Here is a 21167-nt window from a genome sequence, read left to right on the forward strand (position 1 = left end):
GGTTTGTTAAAGATCTTATGGATTATTTGGCTTTCTTGTATTCTGGTAAGGGTAATTTAAATCATATATATGATGTTTGCAAGGGATTTTACCGTCCAGAAAAACATCAGAGATCCCTTATAGAATATTTTATGGATTTTAAACGTGTGTATGAGGAATTGAATTCTCTCCTTCCTTTTAGTACTGATGTAAAAACTCAACAGTCTCAACGGAAACAAATGGCTGTAATGAGTTTTCTTGCAGGATTACCAATTAAGTTTGATGCTGCTCGAACACAAATTCTCTCTAACCCAGAGATTGTTTCCCTCCATGACACTTTCACACGAGTGTTGAGAACTGAGAGATCTTTGTCTACTTCCAATGTTACTAGTGCTCTCGTGAGTCGAATTGGAGCTGGTCGAGGAAATAATGGTAGAAATAGTGGCAAAAATAGGACTGGTGGGATTGCTGGTCATGGACAATACAACTCAAATCAACGAGTCTGTTATCACTGTAAGAAATCAGGTCATACCATACATACGTGTTGGGACCTTCATAGTAGACCTCAACAGCAGCCCCCGTTTGCAAATTTTGCAACCCAGGAAAATAATTATGTGCCCTCTGACAAGTCCATACTCATCTCTGCTGATGAGTTTGCCCGCTTTTCTGAATTTCAGGCCTCACAAAAATCTGTTAACCCATCTTCTATTACCAATCCTCCTTTTATTGATCACTCAGGTAAATTTACTACATGCCTTGTGTCATCTTCTAACAAATGAATCATCGATTTCGGTGCAACAGATCATATGACCGGTAATAAAGGTATGCTCTTCTCTTTTAATCCTAACAAGGATCATCCGAATGTTACTTTGGCTGATGGGTCATGTGTTTTAGTTGTGGGTTCTGGTATAGTAATTCCTATGTCATCTATCCCCTTATATTCAATCTTATGCTTACCTAATTTTTCGTTTAATCTACTCTCAGTCAGTAAAATTACAAAATCTGTCAAGTGCTCTATCTCATTCTTTCCTGAATATTGTGTTTTTCAGGATCTTATGACGGGCAAGATTATTAGTAAAGGACGTGAGTCTGGCAGCCTATATACACTTGAAACCCCTTCATCAAAAGTGCCGAAACCTGTTGCATGTTCCTCCACCTTGACTCTGCTTGAAATTCACTGTCGTTTGAGTCATCCATCTCTACCCACTTTGAAGAAGTTGTGTCCAAATTTTCAGAATTTATCCCATTTAAATTGTGAGTCATGCCAATTTGCCAAGTATCATCGTTTGCCTTACTTGCCTAAAGTCAATAAACGGGTTTCATCCCCCTTTGAATTAGTGCACTCTAATATATGAGGCCCTTGTTCTATAGTATCTAAGTCTGGTTTTAAGTATTTTGTCACCTTTGTTGATGACTACTCTCGTGTTACTTGGTTATATTTAATGAGAAGTCGTTCAGATTTATTTAATAACTTTTGTTCCTTTTGTTCTGAAATAAAAACACAATTCAATGTGCCTGTCCGCATTTTGCGAAGTGATAATGCAAAAGAGTATTTTCTAAACTCTTTAATTCATATATGTCAGAAAATGGAATCCTTCACCAATCTTCATGTCCTAACACACCACCACAAAATGGTGTTGTTGAAAGGAAAAATAGGCACTTATTAAAAATTGCTAGAGCCCTTCTATTTCACATGAAGGTTCCTAAGCAATTTTGGGCAGATACGGTTTCAACAGCCTGTTTCTTAATTAATCGCATGCCATCTTCTGTGCTTGCTGGTGAGATTCCTTATTCAATTTTGTTTCCAACCCAATCTTTATTCCCTATTGAGCCACGCATATTTGGGTGTACTTGTTTTGTTCGTGATACCCGTTCTCAGGTGTCTAAATTAGATCCCAAATCTCTCAATTGTATGTTTTTGGGTTATTCACGTCTTCAAAGGGTATAAATGTTATTCTCCAAATTTAGATCATTATTTAGTCTCTGTTGATGTTACATTTTTTGAGGCGCATCCATTTTTTCTTGAGTCTAATGTCTATAGTAGTCAGGGGGAGGGAGATAATATTCTAGCCTACACTGTTACAACAACTGTTCCTACAAGATCACCGATCACTCAGGTGTATTCTCGTCGTTCTCAACACATAGACTCACATCCCCACCACCTTCTCTGTCTATAGATCCGAGTTCTGATCCACCGCTTCCTGAGTCTCTAGATTCCAGTCTTGATTTGCTTATTGCTTTAAGAAAAGGTAAAAGACAGTGAACTTATCCAATTTCATCATTTGCTTCATATGACCATTTGTCTCCCTCCTTGCGTTGTTTTACTGCTTCCTTAGATTCAATATCTCTTCCTCAACGCTTATCTGAGGCTTTGGAATATCCTGGTTGGCGGGCTGCTATGGAGGAAGAAATGATGACCCTAGATAATAATGGTACCTGGGATTTGGTTCATCTACCAACAGGTAAGAAACCTATTGGTTGTAAATGGGTGTTTGCTGTAAAAGTCAATCCTGATGGTTCTGTTTCTCGCCTCAACGCTCGTCTTGTTGCAAAAGGGTATACTCAAACATATGGGGTGGATTACTCAGACACGTTTTCTCCCGTAGCAAAACTCACATCTATTCGATTATTTATTTCCCTTGCTGCTACTAATAATTGGCCTTTGTACCAGTTAGATGTTAAGAATGCATTCCTTCATGGGGATTTGCAAGAGGAAGTTTATATGGAGCAACCACCTGGATTTGTTGCTCAGGGGGAGTCTGGTAAGGTTTGTAGACTCCGAAAGTCACTATATGATTTAAAACAGAGTCCTCGTACTTGGTTTGGGAGATTCAGTGAGGTGGTTCAAGAGTTTGGCATGAAGAAATGTAATTTTAATCATTCTGTCTTTTATCAACAATCTGAAGTTGGTATTATCCTATTAGTGGTTTATATTGATGATATTGTTATTACTGGTAGTAACAATGCAGGTATTGCAATCCTTAAAAATTTTCTTCAATCGCGCTTTCAGACAAAAGATTTGGGTATGTTGAAATACTTTTTAGTTATTGAGATTACAAGATGTAAACAAGGTATCTTCTTATGCCAAAGGAAGTATGTTCTTGATCTTTTGAAAGCAACAAGAAAGCTAGGTGCTAAGCCATGCAGTGCACCAATGATCCCTAACATGCAACTTACAGTAGATGATGGGGAGTTATTCTCAGATCCTGAAATGTACCGGAGATTAGTGAGGAAGTTGAATTATTTTACTGTGACTCGTCCGTATATTGCATAGCGGGTTAGTATTGTGAGTCAATTTATGTCCTCACCAAGAACCACCCATTGGGCAGTTTTAAAGCAAATCTTATGTTATCTTAAAGGAGCTCCAGGACGTGGTATACTATATGGTAATCATGGCCATTCTTATGTTGAATGCTTCTCAGATGTGGATTGGGCAGGTTCTAAAATTGATCGAAAATCTACAACTGGATATTGTGTCTTCGTTGGAGGTAATTTGGTATCATGGAAAAGTAAGAAACAAAGTGTAGTATCTCGCTCTAGTACAGAGTCTGAATATCGGTCTATGGCACAATCCACTTGTGAGTTTATATGGATACATCAATTATTATGTGAGGTGGGAATCAATAATTCACTTCCAATGAAGTTATGGTGTGACAATCAAGCTGCCCTTCATATAGCATCAAATCTAGTTTTTCATGAGAGAACAAAGCATATTGAAGTTGATTGCTACTTTGTTCGTGAAAAAATTCAGCAAAATTTGATCTCAACCAGTCATGTGAGAACTGAAGAACAGTTAGCTGATATTTTCACTAAATCTCTAAATGGTCCGAGAATTGATTACATTTGTGGCAAGATGGGCATGATTAATAACTATGCTCTATCTTGAGGGGGAGTGTTGAAAATATGTGATCTGATATTATAGAAAGATTTGATATTGTAAATATTAGGAAAGATTTGATTATAGTATCATATGATTATAGTATCATGTATTAATTAGGTATCATATGATTATAGTATCATATATTAATTAGGTAGTAGATTGATTTAAATTAGTATGATTTTAGGATCTAAATTAGGCTATACTTGTGTATATATATTTGTATATTGTGTAGTTCAAAGATATGTAGAAGAGTATTTTCTCTCCCTTTTTCTTAGTTTACACTTAACAAGCGAAAAGACAAATGCTGAAATTTATTTTTTAAATCAACTTAATTACCAATACCACAAGGCAATCGCTTCTTTTTTGTTCAATAAATCTAGATTCTTGAACTAATAAATTAGAAATAACAGTTGCGCGTATGCAGTGTTTCTGATATTATTTCTAAAAATTAGAAATCATTAACTAACGTTACAATGTTATATCTAAAACTTTCCAAAACAGATATTTGTGTGTTCTAGGATGCCCTTGAATTTGCACTTCCCTATTCTTTAGACAATTAAACATCCCCAGCAAGCACTAATTAGCTATAATCATAAGCCTACCTTTTCAATTGCAAAGTAAAGAAGTCAAACCCTTTCCTGGTCAATGTGTGCGATCAATAACTGGATCATTTTAATTCGTCAAAACAATTAACGAATTGCATTTACCTCTAATTCACAATTAAACCCTAAACCACCTTTGCTTGGCAGCTCAGAAATGTTGAGAAATTCTTCTCAAATTGCTTGACATATGCCCTTATCACGCTTGAAGGACTTGAACTTGCCATATAAATGTTTCCTTGATTAATCTCTTCGAATTCAGGAACCTAAGGAGTAAAACCAGCATTATTTAAGTTTGGCTTTAAAAAAAATTGTAAACTTGAAATCAAGCGAAAAAAAGAAAGGAAGAGAAAACATGCTTGAGACAACCATTGAAGACTATTAGATGAGTGAACAAGTGAAGTTTTTTGGTGGGGAAAAGCCATTGGTAGAATGAAACTTTAATCTCTTCCATCTGCATCTTCAGTTTTTCTTGAAACTGTGGCATAGACTTCAAAATGGTGTTGAAATCATTGCTAGGAAGATGATTCAAGTATATCTGATATTGTGGAGATTTATGGCCTAAAATTTTGCGTTTCTTGTCCACAGTTTTGATGAGCTCAGAAACTGCCAAAAAAGTGTTAGGTCGAGATGAACATCTCAAGTTTGCAATGCTGATGCTTTTGGGGATGAGGCTGCGGTAGAGATCAGTAATGGCCGCTTCTGTTATTAGCCTGGTCGTTAGCATCACCTTTTGCTGCATGGTCGAAATTGAAGGTAAATGAATACTAATCAAATTGTTGTTTTTTTCCTTATAAGCCACCAAAAAAAAGGGAGAAAATCTGCATGCAAAGATTGTATCAAGATTAAAGCTTGGTGCAAATTTTGAATTTAGGAAGTAATCCCAAGAACAAAATATATTGTTCAAGGATTATATTAAATGTATAGAGAAGAAGAAAATTAAGTTAGATGTAAAAAGAGAGCAGAATTTATTTAGGATAAGTAGACAACCTGAACCAATAAGGAGCTATTAGTGACAAATAAAGAGCTCCACTGTGTGACAAAAATCATCAGCTCCACTGTGTGACAAATAGGGAGTTGCTAGGGAGCTGATTTTCGTTGTTGTAGATGGTTTCTGTCAATAACTCGTATTACTGCTATTAGATAGATATTACATTTTTTATTATTATGCAATGTGAATTGTATAAGAATTGCAATGTGAATTGTATACAAGTCTGTCCAGGCAGTAGTCCTTTTATTTTTCATAATCTATCAGCATAAATAGTTTCCTTTGGATCTGTGTGGGAGACATTTCTTTCAGAATTATGATTACCATCTGTTATCTGAATATCTTCTGATGTGGTATTTAGTCATGAAGGATGTAGCTTAACTTTCAAAAGAAAAGCTTGGTGTTCATTGTTTACAAGGTCAAATGCTATTTGAAGTTCCCAATAAAGCATCAATTTTGCCTTCTGTTCTTAAGAGTTTGTCAAATACAGTGGCAGTGTCTTTTGGTGTATCCAAAAGCATGAGAAGCTGACATATGCTTAAACAATCAGGCAATGGCAGTTTTTGCATCAACATTCTTTAGAATTTGGAATAAGGTTAACAAGAATGAATTACGTGGATATAATTACCTGATGCTGATATTTTCTAGAGGTGATAAAATTGCGAGAGACATCACTACAATTGTGTTGGTTATATACCTACAGGGAAACTGAAAAATGAGATAATGAGAAAAAGTTGAAAACTGTAGTGTAATCTAGCGTTTCAGAAGTTTATATACATTCATGTATAGCTTTAGTTAAGACACAAAACGATATAGTAGAAAAAAATATGTAATAAGTTGATGTGATGGTTAAAAAGAAATGCATAGTTAAGTTATATAATATTAGTGGCACTTTACACTCCAAGATTAGTAGTTATTCAACCATGATTTATTTTGTTATAAGTACAATACATAATAATCCTGAACAAATTTAGGAGGCAGAACTGAACAATAATATAGCACCTAGAATAGTTCATACATAATCTAAATCTTCTGATACATTGAATAGAAGCTCAAGTCCAAAGGTATAGAACAATGAGTGATTTAGTTCATCTAAATAACAAAAGATCTGACAGGGGAAATAGAGATTTGTTATAAATAATGAATGAATATGAAAGCAAAAGAACTTAGGCTTCCTGTTCTTGAAATGCATTATACATAAGCTGGTAAAATGACTAATATATTAATGAAGCAGATGAGTACTCTGTAGAAGTGAGGTTTAAAAGAAAAGTTTATAAGGATTTCGAGTTTCTTTAGTGATAAATATTAAAGTAAAGCAAATCACTATTTCTATTTTGCAATTTGTTATATAAAATAGATAAGAAGAGAATTAAAGATACAGGAAAAGCATCTTTGAATCTTTGAGGCTAGTAGTGCAGCTAGTTGTCTCTGAGTCTCATCAAACTCTTCATCTTCATATACAGTCTCACTGCAAAATGATAAACACTGAGCAATGAATTTTTTGAATATAGAATTAGAAGAATGAGTAATATTAATTCATAATCAGTGTTCTGTACATTCAACTACAAGAATGAGTAATGTTAATACATAATGAATTTTCTAAATCTATAACTATAAGAATGAGTAATAAGAGCAGTATCATGAGAGTTTAGCAATAACTAATATTGTGGTATAAAAAAGATATTCTGTCAACAAAAGCAGTAATTACTTGTACGAGTTGTAAGAAAAAGGTCAACTAAGACATTGCAACAACAAAAATGGCCCTGATGAGAGGAGATCAAATGTAATGAACACTAACCTTTGTTTTTTGAATATTTCTTAAGGACATTTGTAAAAGTATAAGGTAGCTCAAAAATGAAGCAGTATTTGCGAAAGATTTAACATTATTTGCATTATCAATGAAGCATAAGCTTTACTTAATGCTATATCTTAATACAAGAATTTTCTTATTACATATACTGAGACATCAGTTGGCTGAAAAATTGAAGCAGTATTGAAAAATAAGTATTTTTTTACAAAAAAGTTAAGCATGAGTTGTCAGTGAAATCTGCTAAGTATAAAAGCAAGTGAAATCTGCAGCAGTGCACAACAAATAATTGGGTGTTAAGCTTTGATTAGAGCAGGTATATAGCTATGTAGAAAAGGTAGGGGAAATAAGTGCAATGAATATGAATCTCACAATCTTATAATCAATAATTATGAAAGGTGATGACTTGCAAGCTCTAAAATATCTTTGTATACTATGTTATTGGTAGCATAGTCAACTGTTGGATCAAAGGGAGAAGGCTGTATAAGAATCTTTACACAATTGCTGCCTTTTGCTCTTGATAAAGCAACATATAGTTGGCCATGTGAAAAAACTAGTTCACGTAAGTATATACCAACAAAATCTAAGGTTTGACCTTGAGCTTTATTGATTGTCATTGCAAAGCATAGACGCACTGGAAATTGAACTCTTTCAAATGACATCGGGCAATCAGGATTATTTTCTATTCGGAAACATATTCTATGTAAAAAGACTTGTTTGCCTTTGAATTCTCCAGCACTTATAACTGCATCAATAAATTGTTAGTAAAAGATTTACATATTAGCCTTGTTCCATTGCATAAACCTTCTGGGGGATCAATGTTTCTGAGAAGAATTATTCGGCAATTTGGTTTTAGGATAAGGTTGTGGGGAGGGGGAACCATTGGGTGTTAAGCTGTTGAGAAAATCTTCAAATAGGCCTTGTTCTGAAATGTCAAGTGTTTTATCACGACTAATATATTCTTGAGTCTCACCTGGAAAAATGTTAATTAACAAGTTGTTTAACACATCAACAAATTCATTTTTTGTAGTAAGGATTGTTCGATTTACCATGAAAAATCATCCTTGGAAAAAGCACTTAAATCAGGGTAAACTGTTTTGATAAGTTCAAAAATTGATTCTGTTTCACTTTTGTATGGTATTAGTAGTGGGAGAGGAATCTTTACTTTTAACCCTTGAATTGTTGGTTCTAGTCCATTTCCTATTCGGAGACGGTAATCTGTGAATTCTGGGTCTGATATTGCTCTCATATTATCTGTGAGGTATAGTTTATGAAGCTGTGGCCAAATGTATGAAGTTACTAAGCTAGCTTGTACAAAATTTTCCTTTGAACCTTTAGTGACAACAGGGAGAACTTGTCTAAAGTCACCACCAAAAATCATAACTTTTGAGCCAAATAACTCAGAAGAACCCATTAAATCTTTTAGTAGTGCATCCACACCTTCTATACCGGTTTTGTGTACCATTGGAGCTTCATCCCAAATGATGAGTTTAGCTGCTTCAATTAGTTTAGCAAGTGCACTTTGTTTACTAATTTTACACATATTGACTGAATTCATATCAATTGGAATCTTGAATCGAGAGTGCACTGTTCTACCTCCTGGTGATATTGATGCTGCAACTCCACAAGAAGCAGTAGCTAATGCTATAAAGCCTTTTGATCGTACTTCAGCTAATAACGCTCGATAAAGAAATGTTTTTCCTGTGTCACCTGGTCCATCTATAAAGAAACATCCTTTTTTTTAATGTATAATGCCTGCATTATAGTATCAAAAGCTGCTTTTTGACCAGGATTGAGTTTAGTAATTGATATCAAGTCATCCTCTGAAACTTTAATCTCTGTTTCACTAATTGTATCTCTTACATCTGTGTTTGAGTCATGGAATTTTAGTACTCTTGGCACCAGCCCATAGTTGTTTATGTTACGACCCATAGACTCTAAAAAATTGCTTATTTGATGCAGAACTTTAAATTGAATATCATTTTTGGTTAAATTTGGGACTCTATTGTAATCTTCAGACAACGATTCTTCAAATTTCAGCCATAGGGTTCTTGGGTTTGAGGGGGGTAAAATATACCAACAATGTTGCAAACAACCTTCTTAGGCTATATGGCATATGATAAAGGGCAGCTTCTTCTAGATATTGTTCTTGTGAGTTATTTGATTCTAAATATCCTCTAAATGCAGTTGCTTCGCGAAATGTAGTAACATGTACTCCATTTACAGTTTTTAAATCATCATAAGAAGTTGGACTTCTAACATGCAGTCAAAGGAGTCTTAGGAAATACCGTTCACCTTCTAGGGGATTTGCTGCAACAGCTCTACCGATAGAATCTTTTTTTTTTCTAGGTTGCCAAGATTTGGAACTTGGATAACACACAAAATGCTCAGGAAACTCTTTGTAGGTACATTTGAGACTTTTTGCAAAATCATCTGTAGCATTCATTTCTAAAAAATTGGGTGAGCATAGTTCTTTTTGCAAACTTGTTACTTAATATATTGTCAAGACTATCATTTGGTCGAAACAGCAAAGATTGAAAGTTTTCTAGGTGAAGCTGAAGTTGTATTACAGCAGGCTGCATTTCATAAAGATGAAATCTGTATATTTTGCACATTGCTTCAGGTGCACATACCCACCGTGCTGACTGATATTGTTTGATTTCATCAATAGGGGATTTGCTCCATTATCTGAATTCACTTGAAAATGTATCCTTGCATGGCCTTTGTATATATACTTATACATATACTTGACAGCCTTAATTGTGGAGCAAATTTCTACATTTATATGGCAATTGAATTTAGCCAACAGATAAGCATTGTATGGCACTACCCATCTATTGTCTAAGTAGTGTCCCCGAGCCAAAATTTTTTTCCCAACATTTCTTCTTCTGTATGTTGGATACGAATTTTGAGAATGTGTAGTTTTTTCTGCCCATGCTTTTGGATAATTATTCTTGCAAGACTTCTTTGATGCACCCTGCATACATACATTATCAGGTTTTTTCTCGCCACATGGTCCATGCATCATATGTTTCTTGACCATTCTAAATAGATGCTCATTTTGTGCTTCATCGGGTATTTTTGCAGAAATTATACGATCATAATCTTCTGTTGTATATAATTTGAAAGCAGGCTTCAGGATAATCAAAAAGTGAGCATGAGGCAAACCGCGTTTTTGAAATTCTATAACATAAGTATATGCTGCTACTTCTCCAAATATTTGCTTCTTGAACAGCTCTTCTTTCATAATTTCTAACTTTGCATGAAACACAAAAGCAATAAGATTAGGCCTATTTTGTGCTTCATCTGATTGTAACAGATTTTCTTTAATCTCTGGCCATGATTGATTGCAAGTCATGGTTATAAAAAGATCTCGCTTCCCAAATTTCTGAACTAAAGCCATAGCATCAAGATACATTTTTTTTCATATCTCTAGGACCTCCAATGAATGATGTAGGCAATATTACTTGCTGTCCGATCTGAAATCCATTTTCTTGCCCCTGTATTACGCTGTCCATAATTCCTTGTAGCTGCTCTCGAAATATTTGTTGTTGTCTACTTCGATAAAAATCTAGTCTTTGTGTCTCTATTTTAACATATATGTCAACTGAATATTGTTGCAAAGCTCTTCCAGCATTTAAAATATTTGGCCCAATTTTTTTTCTCATCTGAAATTTATATGCATAATACTCTCTCATGGATACATATATATGCTGCTACTTCTCCAAATATTTGCTTCTTGAACAGCTCTTCTTTCATAATTTCTAACTTTGCATGAAACACACGAGCAATAAGATTAGGCCTATTTTGTGCTTCATCTGATTGTAACAGATTTTCTTTAATCTCTGGCCATGATTGATTGCAAGTCATGGTTATAAAAAGATCTCGCTTCCCAAATTTCTGAACTAAAGCCATAGCATCAAGATACATTTTTTTTCATATCTCTAGGACCTCCAATGAATGATGTAGGCAATATTACTTGCTGTCCGATCTGAAATCCATTTTCTTGCCCCTGTATTACGCTGTCCATAATTCCTTGTAGCTGCTCTCGAAATATTTGTTGTTGTCTACTTCGATAAAAATCTAGTCTTTGTGTCTCTATTTTAACATATATGTCAACTGAATATTGTTGCAAAGCTCTTCCAGCATTTAAAATATTTGGCCCAATTTTTTTTCTCATCTGAAATTTATATGCATAATACTCTCTCATGGATACATATTTCTTGGAGTTTTCATATGCCTTGTAAGCTGTAAGATTTAGAATATTTGTCAAAGAAGAGATTACTGCAATTAAATACAACTATATATAATGAATGGTATAAATGTGTTACCTTCATCTTCAAGATCAATCATTTCTTCTGACGACTTAAAGCTGGACAATGTAGCTGTACATGAATGTTTCGTAGTCTTTCTTTTGCGCTTTTTTGGATTATCTCTTCCTGATCTTTGTATACCCGGATGCCATCCAGTTTCTCCAAATGGAAAAAGCAGTGGATACTGAAGAGGGTCATAGCAGCCGTAGTAATATTGAATGCGGTGACTGTGTCCTTCTTTTGTATATATCTATATGTGTCTAGAATAACCTTGATTAGTGTTGTCTCCTTCAACCCATAAAGCTGCAACTTGAGATACAGTGGGTTTATTAAACACTCGCTGGTCGTTGTCGGAGTGAGATTTTAATACTATCTGATATGAGTCCAGGTTTGGAACATTTCTCAAACTCCTGAAGAAGCAAGCATATGGATTGTCTTTCATTACTTCCATTGGCTTCACTACAATTCTTTCGGTCAGCCTTTCTGATATTGCTAATCGATTCTGAATTTCATGTTCTGTGTCATGGAAATAAAGTTGAAGATACATTCCTGATCCTCCATGCGGTATTAGTTCATTGATGAAATGGAGTGTTTGACCTTGTATCTTGAATGTATAGATTCCGTTAGTCCTCTTGCAAAGGGATTTGTCATAGTGAACACCAAAGGAAGTAAATGCAAACATGCTATTATAGGTCCTGACATAGGTTCGGAAATGTATAGCTTCTTCACTCTGTCCAGTAAAAAGTTCAATTAATATATCAGGTAACTTATTTTCATGGAGTAGAACTTCGCCATCAGAACAGCAAAAGTTTGCTGTCTCTGAGTAGAATTTTTTCGCTCCACAATATTTACAATTTGATGCATCAGGCATATGGTCTGCGTTATGGCTAATGAAATTCAGAGCCTCTACACCAGCTGCATTTTTAGATACTGTAGAATAATAGGAATACAAAGCATTTTATCACTATGTTATGTGCATATGAAAGAACTATAAATATTTGTATATGAATACATAGGAATGACACTTTTGTTTTGCATGTAAGTCTTGTTTGCTCGGATACCTGATCTCCTTTGGCTTGAGCTTTTGCCTACAGAACAATAATGTGGCTAGTCAGGAGGTAAAAACGATTATGCTCCTGATCAGAGTATATAACTTCTGCAATATTTTCAGATACATTTTAGTTATACATACCTTTTGGATGATTTTTGATGGCATTAGAAACATTGGTTTCCACTGGCTCACTGCCTACTGTCATTGATATACCTGATTAAGCAAATAAGAATGTGTAAGAACATAAATCAAATTCACTGACCAAACAACACTGGACAAATATTTGTAAAAATAGGATTAAGGAGTTCAACCTGCAAGATCATCAACTGTTTCATGCAAGAAATTAGAGCAGCTATCACATATAAGAGGATCACCTAGCAGATAAAAGCATAAAATTTGTTATATGAAACATAGACTGATAAATATGATTATAACAAAATATACTTGGCACATTTAGTTTATTGATTCTTCTGCATTTATATATGGGCGACTTTTTTGATGAAGAACCTATATGAACATAAGATAAAATAATACATTATAAACATACAAGAACAAAAAAAAATGTTTAAATGTCAAAAATTGCTTGTGTAAACATAGAATACAGAAACTGTAAGGCCCGAAGACAACCAATGAGACAATGAACAAGAAAGCAAAACTGCTTGGGAGTAGAAGAGATAAACAATTTAAAGATCAAAAGCGTAACAATAAATAAAAGGAAAGGATTGCAAACCAATTTACTACACAGCTCCTCTTGAACTTGTAGATTAATTCAAACAAGCTACTTCAAGTTGATGAATTACAATCACTCTTGTGTACAAAGGAAGGTTCACCTCCTCCTTGCCCCGAACTCCACTCGGTCAAGCCAGGACGTTTTACAATCCCTCAGGACAACCCTCACAGAGCTACACTCATGAAGAATTCACTCACAAATGAAAAGCTTACAAAGAACCTCACACCACTAAGACTACAAATCTTCTTTTTGGAGTATTTTCTCACTAAAATCTCTCTAGATCTTTTGTATCTTCAGTGTGCAAAAGTTATCTGAAATATCTGACCAACCACTATTTATATAGGACCAAGAAAGTGCCTCATTAAAGCATCCAACGGATAGAAAGTAGCTGAACAGTCAACTAGCCGTTGGGGACGTCGGACGTCCGACAGATTAATCACCGTCTGATCCCATCGTCCGAAAATCAGCCAAGTTGTCGTTCGGACGTCCGATGGGATTTTATCGTCCGAGCTTTTGTGTCCGAACGTCGTCCAGAGAGTTATCAAATCTTCGTGGAATTTTTAGGACGTCCGATGAGATTGATGTGCGTCCAAAGCATGCGTCCGATCCTTCAGGACGTCTGATACTTCCTTACAAGCATCCGACAGAGTTTCCTTCTTGATGTTCTTCATCCTTTCGGACGTCCGATCCTGACTATTTGAGCGTCCGACAGCTTCAGCATACTTAGTCCCCTTTCAATTGCACTTGTTCATGGAATCAAACAACTTCAAAACTGAAAGTATATTTTGAAGAAATATTAGTATCATCCATTTGTTTTGTAAACATCAAAAGATAGGGATCAAGATCAACATTCTCCCCCTTTTTGATGATGACAAAACAATGGATGGAAGGAAGGAAAAAAGATTGAGCATATGAGCATAGACTCCCCCTCACTCATTGCAACCAAACTTATAATTTTAGAAGAACTCCCCCTAACACATAGCATCCGTTTCTCCCCCTTTTTGTTATCATAAGATGAGAGTAATACCCAACAACCATAATCCAACAATAATAACAGAGAATCCAATATTCAAAACAAAACAGAGAAATGATACCAGAATTCAGCAATACCAACATACCAACATATCACAGAGAAATTAGCAAATCATCGTTAGATCAGAATAGTTCTTTTCTCTCCCTTTTTGACACCATACAAATTCAGTAGTATTCAAAAATATCAGCGAAAACACAGATCAAAGTATCGGAAATATCAAAAGAAAAAAAAAATATTGTGAACAAGAATCACTGCAATGATTAACAAAATCTCCTATTTGTTAAAGTTAGCATCATGTCTAACTATCCACATGCATTTCATGCCTCTTCTCATATTCTTTCTCACATAACAATCACTTTTCATGTGACCTTTTTGACAACAAAAATTACACATAACCAAAGAGTTATCTACATGAACAGGTTTAATAAATCTTACTTGTCTTCTCCTATGGATAGTAAATTCGTTGGAATTAGAATTCAACCTATTCTTTTGAAAACAGACTTGTTTCTTGTGTTTAAGCAACTCATTTAGACCATCCATTCTTCTTTTCAAATCACCTTGTTCCTTTTTGAACAAATCACAAAGTTTTGTTTTTCTATCAAGTTCAAAATGTAAAGCAGTCTCACTCTTTTTGAAGTAATCATTTTCAGCTTTCAACTTTTTATTTTGTTGAAAAAGATTTGCATTATCTCGAAGCAAAAAACTAATTTTCTGTTTTAACCCCTTGTTTCTAGCATAGGACTGTTTCAAACTATCATGCACTTTTATAATGAAAGATTCAATATCATCATCAGTTTCTTCATCACTTTCAACTTGAGAGTTATAAGATGTTACCTCATCATCTCCAATGGCCATTAGTGCCATTTGGGCCAACTCTTCTTTTTCTCTTTTTGAATTGCATTCATCCCATGTAATTTTGCAATCTCCTCTTGAACTTCTCTTGTTGAAGATCTTCTTGAAACATTTGATGTGAGGAGTTATATCATTGTCCACTTTCATGTTTTCATTACCCATGAAGGATGGGTTATCCCCCACTTGAGATGCCTTAAAAGCTATGCCTCTCTTATACATTCTTGCATTTTCTTCCTCTTGCACTTTGAATTTCAGCTTTAATTCATAAGAGGTTAGGAAATTCACAAGAGATTCAATGGACATAGAATTTAAATCCTTTGCCTCTTCTATAGCATTTATTTTGTTTTCCCATTCTTTTGGCAAGGCATTCAAAATCTTTCTATTTTTCTCACCCAAAGAATATTCTTTTCCAAGCAATTTAAGATTTTGAATAATGTCACAAAATCTACTACACATCTTATCAACATTTTCAAGAGGATGCATTTTGAAAAATTCATATTGAGAAACAAGCAAAGATTTCTTTTGTTCTTTAATATCTTGGTTACCTTCATGAAATACATACAATTTATCCCAAATATCTTTAGCTGATTTACAACCTTTAATCCTACTAGATTCATTTACATCTAATGCATTGTACAATATATACATGGCCTTGGCATTCAAAGAAAGGTATCTCTTGTCTTTTTCATTCAATTCTTGTCTAGTCTTTAATCTACTCAAATTAGTGGTAGAATCAACTATTCTAGCTTCATAAGGACCATCTTCTACCACATACCATAATTCAATATAAACGGATTGAAAGAAAATCATCATTCTTTGTTTCCACATGCTAAAATGAGAACCATTAAACATAGGTGGTCTATCAATAGATTGCCCTTCTAAAAAGGAAACTTTTATGGTTGCCATGATCTTTACTCTAAGCGGTTAAGCTTGATCTCAAGGAGACCAAGCTCTGATACCAATTGTAAGGCCCGAAGACAACCAATGAGACAATGAACAAGAAAGCAAAACTGCTTGGGAGTAGAAGAGATAAACAATTTAAAGATAAAAAACGTAACAATAAATAAAAGGAAAGGATTGCAAACCAATTTACTACACAGCTCCTCTTGAACTTGTAGATTAATTCAAACAAGCTACTTCAAGTTGATGAATTACAATCACTCTTGTGTACAAAGGAAGGTTCACCTCCTCCTTGCCCCGAACTCCACTCGGTCAAGCCAGGACGTTTTACAATCCCTCAGGACAACCCTCACAGAGCTACACTCATGAAGAATTCACTCACAAATGAAAAGCTTACAAAGAACCTCACACCACTAAGACTACAAATCTTCTTTTTGGAGTATTTTCTCACTAAAATCTCTCTAGATCTTTTGTATCTTCAGTGTGCAAAAGTTATCTGAAGTATCTGACCAACCACTATTTATATAGGACCAAGAAAGTGCCTCATTAAAGCATCCAACGGATAGAAAGTAGCTGAACAGTCAACTAGCCGTTGGGGACGTCGGACGTCCGACAGATTAATCACCGTCTGATCCCATCGTCCGAAAATCAGCCAAGTTGTCGTTCGGACGTCCGATGGGATTTTATCGTCCGAGCTTTTGTGTCCGAACGTCGTCCAGAGAGTTATCAAATCTTCGTGGAATTTTTAGGACGTCCGATGAGATTGATGTGCGTCCAAAGCATGCGTCCGATCCTTCAGGACGTCTGATACTTCCTTACAAGCATCCGACAGAGTTTCCTTCTTGATGTTCTTCATCCTTTCGGACGTCCGATCCTGACTATTTGAGCGTCCGACAGCTTCAGCATACTTAGTCCCCTTTCAATTGCACTTGTTCATGGAATCAAACAACTTCAAAACTGAAAGTATATTTTGAAGAAATATTAGTATCATCCATTTGTTTTGTAAACATCAAAAGATAGGGATCAAGATCAACATTCTCCCCCTTTTTGATGATGACAAAACAATGGATGGAAGGAAGGAAAAAAGATTGAGCATATGAGCATAGACTCCCCCTCACTCATTGCAACCAAACTTATAATTTTAGAAGAACTCCCCCTAACACATAGCATCCGTTTCTCCCCCTTTTTGTTATCATAAGATGAGAGTAATACCCAACAACCATAATCCAACAATAATAACAGAGAATCCAATATTCAAAACAAAACAGAGAAATGATACCAGAATTCAGCAATACCAACATACCAACATATCACAGAGAAATTAGCAAATCATCGTTAGATCAGAATAGTTCTTTTCTCTCCCTTTTTGACACCATACAAATTCAGTAGTATTCAAAAATATCAGCGAAAACACAGATCAAAGTATCGGAAATATCAAAAGAAAAAAAAAATATTGTGAACAAGAATCACTGCAATGATTAACAAAATCTCCTATTTGTTAAAGTTAGCATCATGTCTAACTATCCACATGCATTTCATGCCTCTTCTCATATTCTTTCTCACATAACAATCACTTTTCATGTGACCTTTTTGACAACAAAAATTACACATAACCAAAGAGTTATCTACATGAACAGGTTTAATAAATCTTACTTGTCTTCTCCTATGGATAGTAAATTCGTTGGAATTAGAATTCAACCTATTCTTTTGAAAACAGACTTGTTTCTTGTGTTTAAGCAACTCATTTAGACCATCCATTCTTCTTTTCAAATCACCTTGTTCCTTTTTGAACAAATCACAAAGTTTTGTTTTTCTATCAAGTTCAAAATGTAAAGCAGTCTCACTCTTTTTGAAGTAATCATTTTCAGCTTTCAACTTTTTATTTTGTTGAAAAAGATTTGCATTATCTCGAAGCAAAAAACTAATTTTCTGTTTTAACCCCTTGTTTCTAGCATAGGACTGTTTCAAACTATCATGCACTTTTATAATGAAAGATTCAATATCATCATCAGTTTCTTCATCACTTTCAACTTGAGAGTTATAAGATGTTACCTCATCATCTCCAATGGCCATTAGTGCCATTTGGGCCAACTCTTCTTTTTCTCTTTTTGAATTGCATTCATCCCATGTAATTTTGCAATCTCCTCTTGAACTTCTCTTGTTGAAGATCTTCTTGAAACATTTGATGTGAGGAGTTATATCATTGTCCACTTTCATGTTTTCATTACCCATGAAGGATGGGTTATCCCCCACTTGAGATGCCTTAAAAGCTATGCCTCTCTTATACATTCTTGCATTTTCTTCCTCTTGCACTTTGAATTTCAGCTTTAATTCATAAGAGGTTAGGAAATTCACAAGAGATTCAATGGACATAGAATTTAAATCCTTTGCCTCTTCTATAGCATTTATTTTGTTTTCCCATTCTTTTGGCAAGGCATTCAAAATCTTTCTATTTTTCTCACCCAAAGAATATTCTTTTCCAAGCAATTTAAGATTTTGAATAATGTCACAAAATCTACTACACATCTTATCAACATTTTCAAGAGGATGCATTTTGAAAAATTCATATTGAGAAACAAGCAAAGATTTCTTTTGTTCTTTAATATCTTGGTTACCTTCATGAAATACATACAATTTATCCCAAATATCTTTAGCTGATTTACAACCTTTAATCCTACTAGATTCATTTACATCTAATGCATTGTACAATATATACATGGCCTTGGCATTCAAAGAAAGGTATCTCTTGTCTTTTTCATTCAATTCTTGTCTAGTCTTTAATCTACTCAAATTAGTGGTAGAATCAACTATTCTAGCTTCATAAGGACCATCTTCTACCACATACCATAATTCAATATAAACGGATTGAAAGAAAATCATCATTCTTTGTTTCCACATGCTAAAATGAGAACCATTAAACATAGGTGGTCTATCAATAGATTGCCCTTCTAAAAAGGAAACTTTTATGGTTGCCATGATCTTTACTCTAAGCGGTTAAGCTTGATCTCAAGGAGACCAAGCTCTGATACCAATTGTAAGGCCCGAAGACAACCAATGAGACAATGAACAAGAAAGCAAAACTGCTTGGGAGTAGAAGAGATAAACAATTTAAAGATAAAAAACGTAACAATAAATAAAAGGAAAGGATTGCAAACCAATTTACTACACAGCTCCTCTTGAACTTGTAGATTAATTCAAACAAGCTACTTCAAGTTGATGAATTACAATCACTCTTGTGTACAAAGGAAGGTTCACCTCCTCCTTGCCCCGAACTCCACTCGGTCAAGCCAGGACGTTTTACAATCCCTCAGGACAACCCTCACAGAGCTACACTCATGAAGAATTCACTCACAAATGAAAAGCTTACAAAGAACCTCACACCACTAAGACTACAAATCTTCTTTTTGGAGTATTTTCTCACTAAAATCTCTCTAGATCTTTTGTATCTTCAGTGTGCAAAAGTTATCTGAAGTATCTGACCAACCACTATTTATATAGGACCAAGAAAGTGCCTCATTAAAGCATCCAACGGATAGAAAGTAGCTGAACAGTCAACTAGCCGTTGGGGACGTCGGACGTCCGACAGATTAATCACCGTCCGATCCCATCGTCCGAAAATCAGCCAAGTTGTCGTTCGGACGTCCGATGGGATTTTATCGTCCGAGCTTTTGTGTCCGAACGTCGTCCAGAGAGTTATCAAATCTTCGTGGAATTTTTAGGACGTCCGATGAGATTGATGTGCGTCCGAAGCATGCGTCCGATCCTTCAGGACGTCCGATGCTTCCTTACAAGCGTCCGACAGAGTTTCCTTCTTGATGTTCTTCATCCTTTCGGACGTCCGATCCTGACTATTTGAGCGTCCGACAGCTTCAGCATACTTAGTCCCCTTTCAATTGCACTTGTTCATGGAATCAAACAACTTCAAAACTGAAAGTATATCTTGAAGAAATATTAGTATCATCCATTTGTTTTGTAAACATCAAAAGATAGGGATCAAGATCAACAGAAACAATTTGTGCAGGCATACCTTGTTCAAATGTCGAAAATACAGAAACATCCTTTTTTAGCTTGCCTTTTGATTTAGCATTGGTTTTACATAGAGAATTACTTTTGACAGCTATAGATTGCTGCAGATTAGTCTCTTTGTCTCTTCCCTGTTGCGGAAGCTGTTTAATAGCAATACTCTGTTGGTTATTGTGCTCATTGTTCTGCTGTAAGTCGTACCCAACTGGAAGTTGTACACCTGATATAGAAGATTTTCATAATTTACATTGCTTACAGAAGATTTTTCTTAATTTAGTATTAAGGCAACAAAACAGAACACTCAAAAACTTGAGAAGTTATTTTTTCTGCTTTTTATTTATGAAGAAAGCAATTTAGAAGCATGAGTCAGTGATTGTAGTTTGTCTTGCTGGCCATTAGATCCTTTAGCTTATCAGTTGGTTCTCGTTTAGATCCTTCAAACTTTCAATTTTTCACTAGTTTGCCATAGTTCATCTATGTGTTTCTCATAAGCAAGTTTAATATCCGTTGGTAATTAACTCAAAAAACAATTTTTTTTGGGGAATTCTTGAATAGTGCATGCATGAGAAGTAGCTAAAAACTGCTTATCCACTATGTTATTGTTCTTTTATTGTTGTTTTCAGCTTGCCTCTTGATTTAGCATCGGTTTTATATAGAGAATTACTTTTTACAGCTACGGATTACTGTAGATTAGTCTCTTTGTCTCCACCCTGTTGCGGAAGCTGTTTAATAGCAATACTCTGTTGGTTATTGTGCTCATTATTCTGCTGTAAGTTGCACCCAACTGGAAGTTCTACACCTGATATAGAAGTTTTTCATAATTTACATTGCTTATTGAAGATTTTTTTTAATTTAGTATTAAGGCAACAAAACAGAACACTCAAAAACTTCAGAAGTTACTTTTTCTCCTCTTTATTTATCAAGAAAGTAATTTAGAAGCATGAGTCAGTGATTGTAGTTTGTCTTGGTGGCTGTTAGTTGCTACAATAATTCTACCTATCTCAACGTTAGG

At 34.9% G+C, this 21167-nt stretch overlaps 1 protein-coding gene across 1 annotated transcript; it reads left to right on the plus strand.

The window, feature by feature from the left end:
• The first annotated feature begins 218 nt into the window (after nt 1-218).
• On the plus strand, nt 219-3865 carry LOC140005628 (uncharacterized). Its single transcript, XM_072046644.1, has 8 exons — nt 219-717; nt 781-890; nt 1029-1233; nt 2097-2228; nt 2316-2948; nt 3024-3229; nt 3339-3467; nt 3731-3865. The coding sequence occupies exons 1-8, from the start codon at nt 219-221 to the stop codon at nt 3863-3865; spliced, it is 2049 nt and encodes a 682-aa protein (XP_071902745.1).
• Nucleotides 3866-21167: the final 17302 nt, after the last annotated feature.

The sequence above is a fragment of the Coffea arabica genome, chromosome 4e (assembly GCF_036785885.1).
Source record: "Coffea arabica cultivar ET-39 chromosome 4e, Coffea Arabica ET-39 HiFi, whole genome shotgun sequence".
In the NCBI taxonomy this organism is placed as follows: domain Eukaryota; kingdom Viridiplantae; phylum Streptophyta; class Magnoliopsida; order Gentianales; family Rubiaceae; genus Coffea; species Coffea arabica.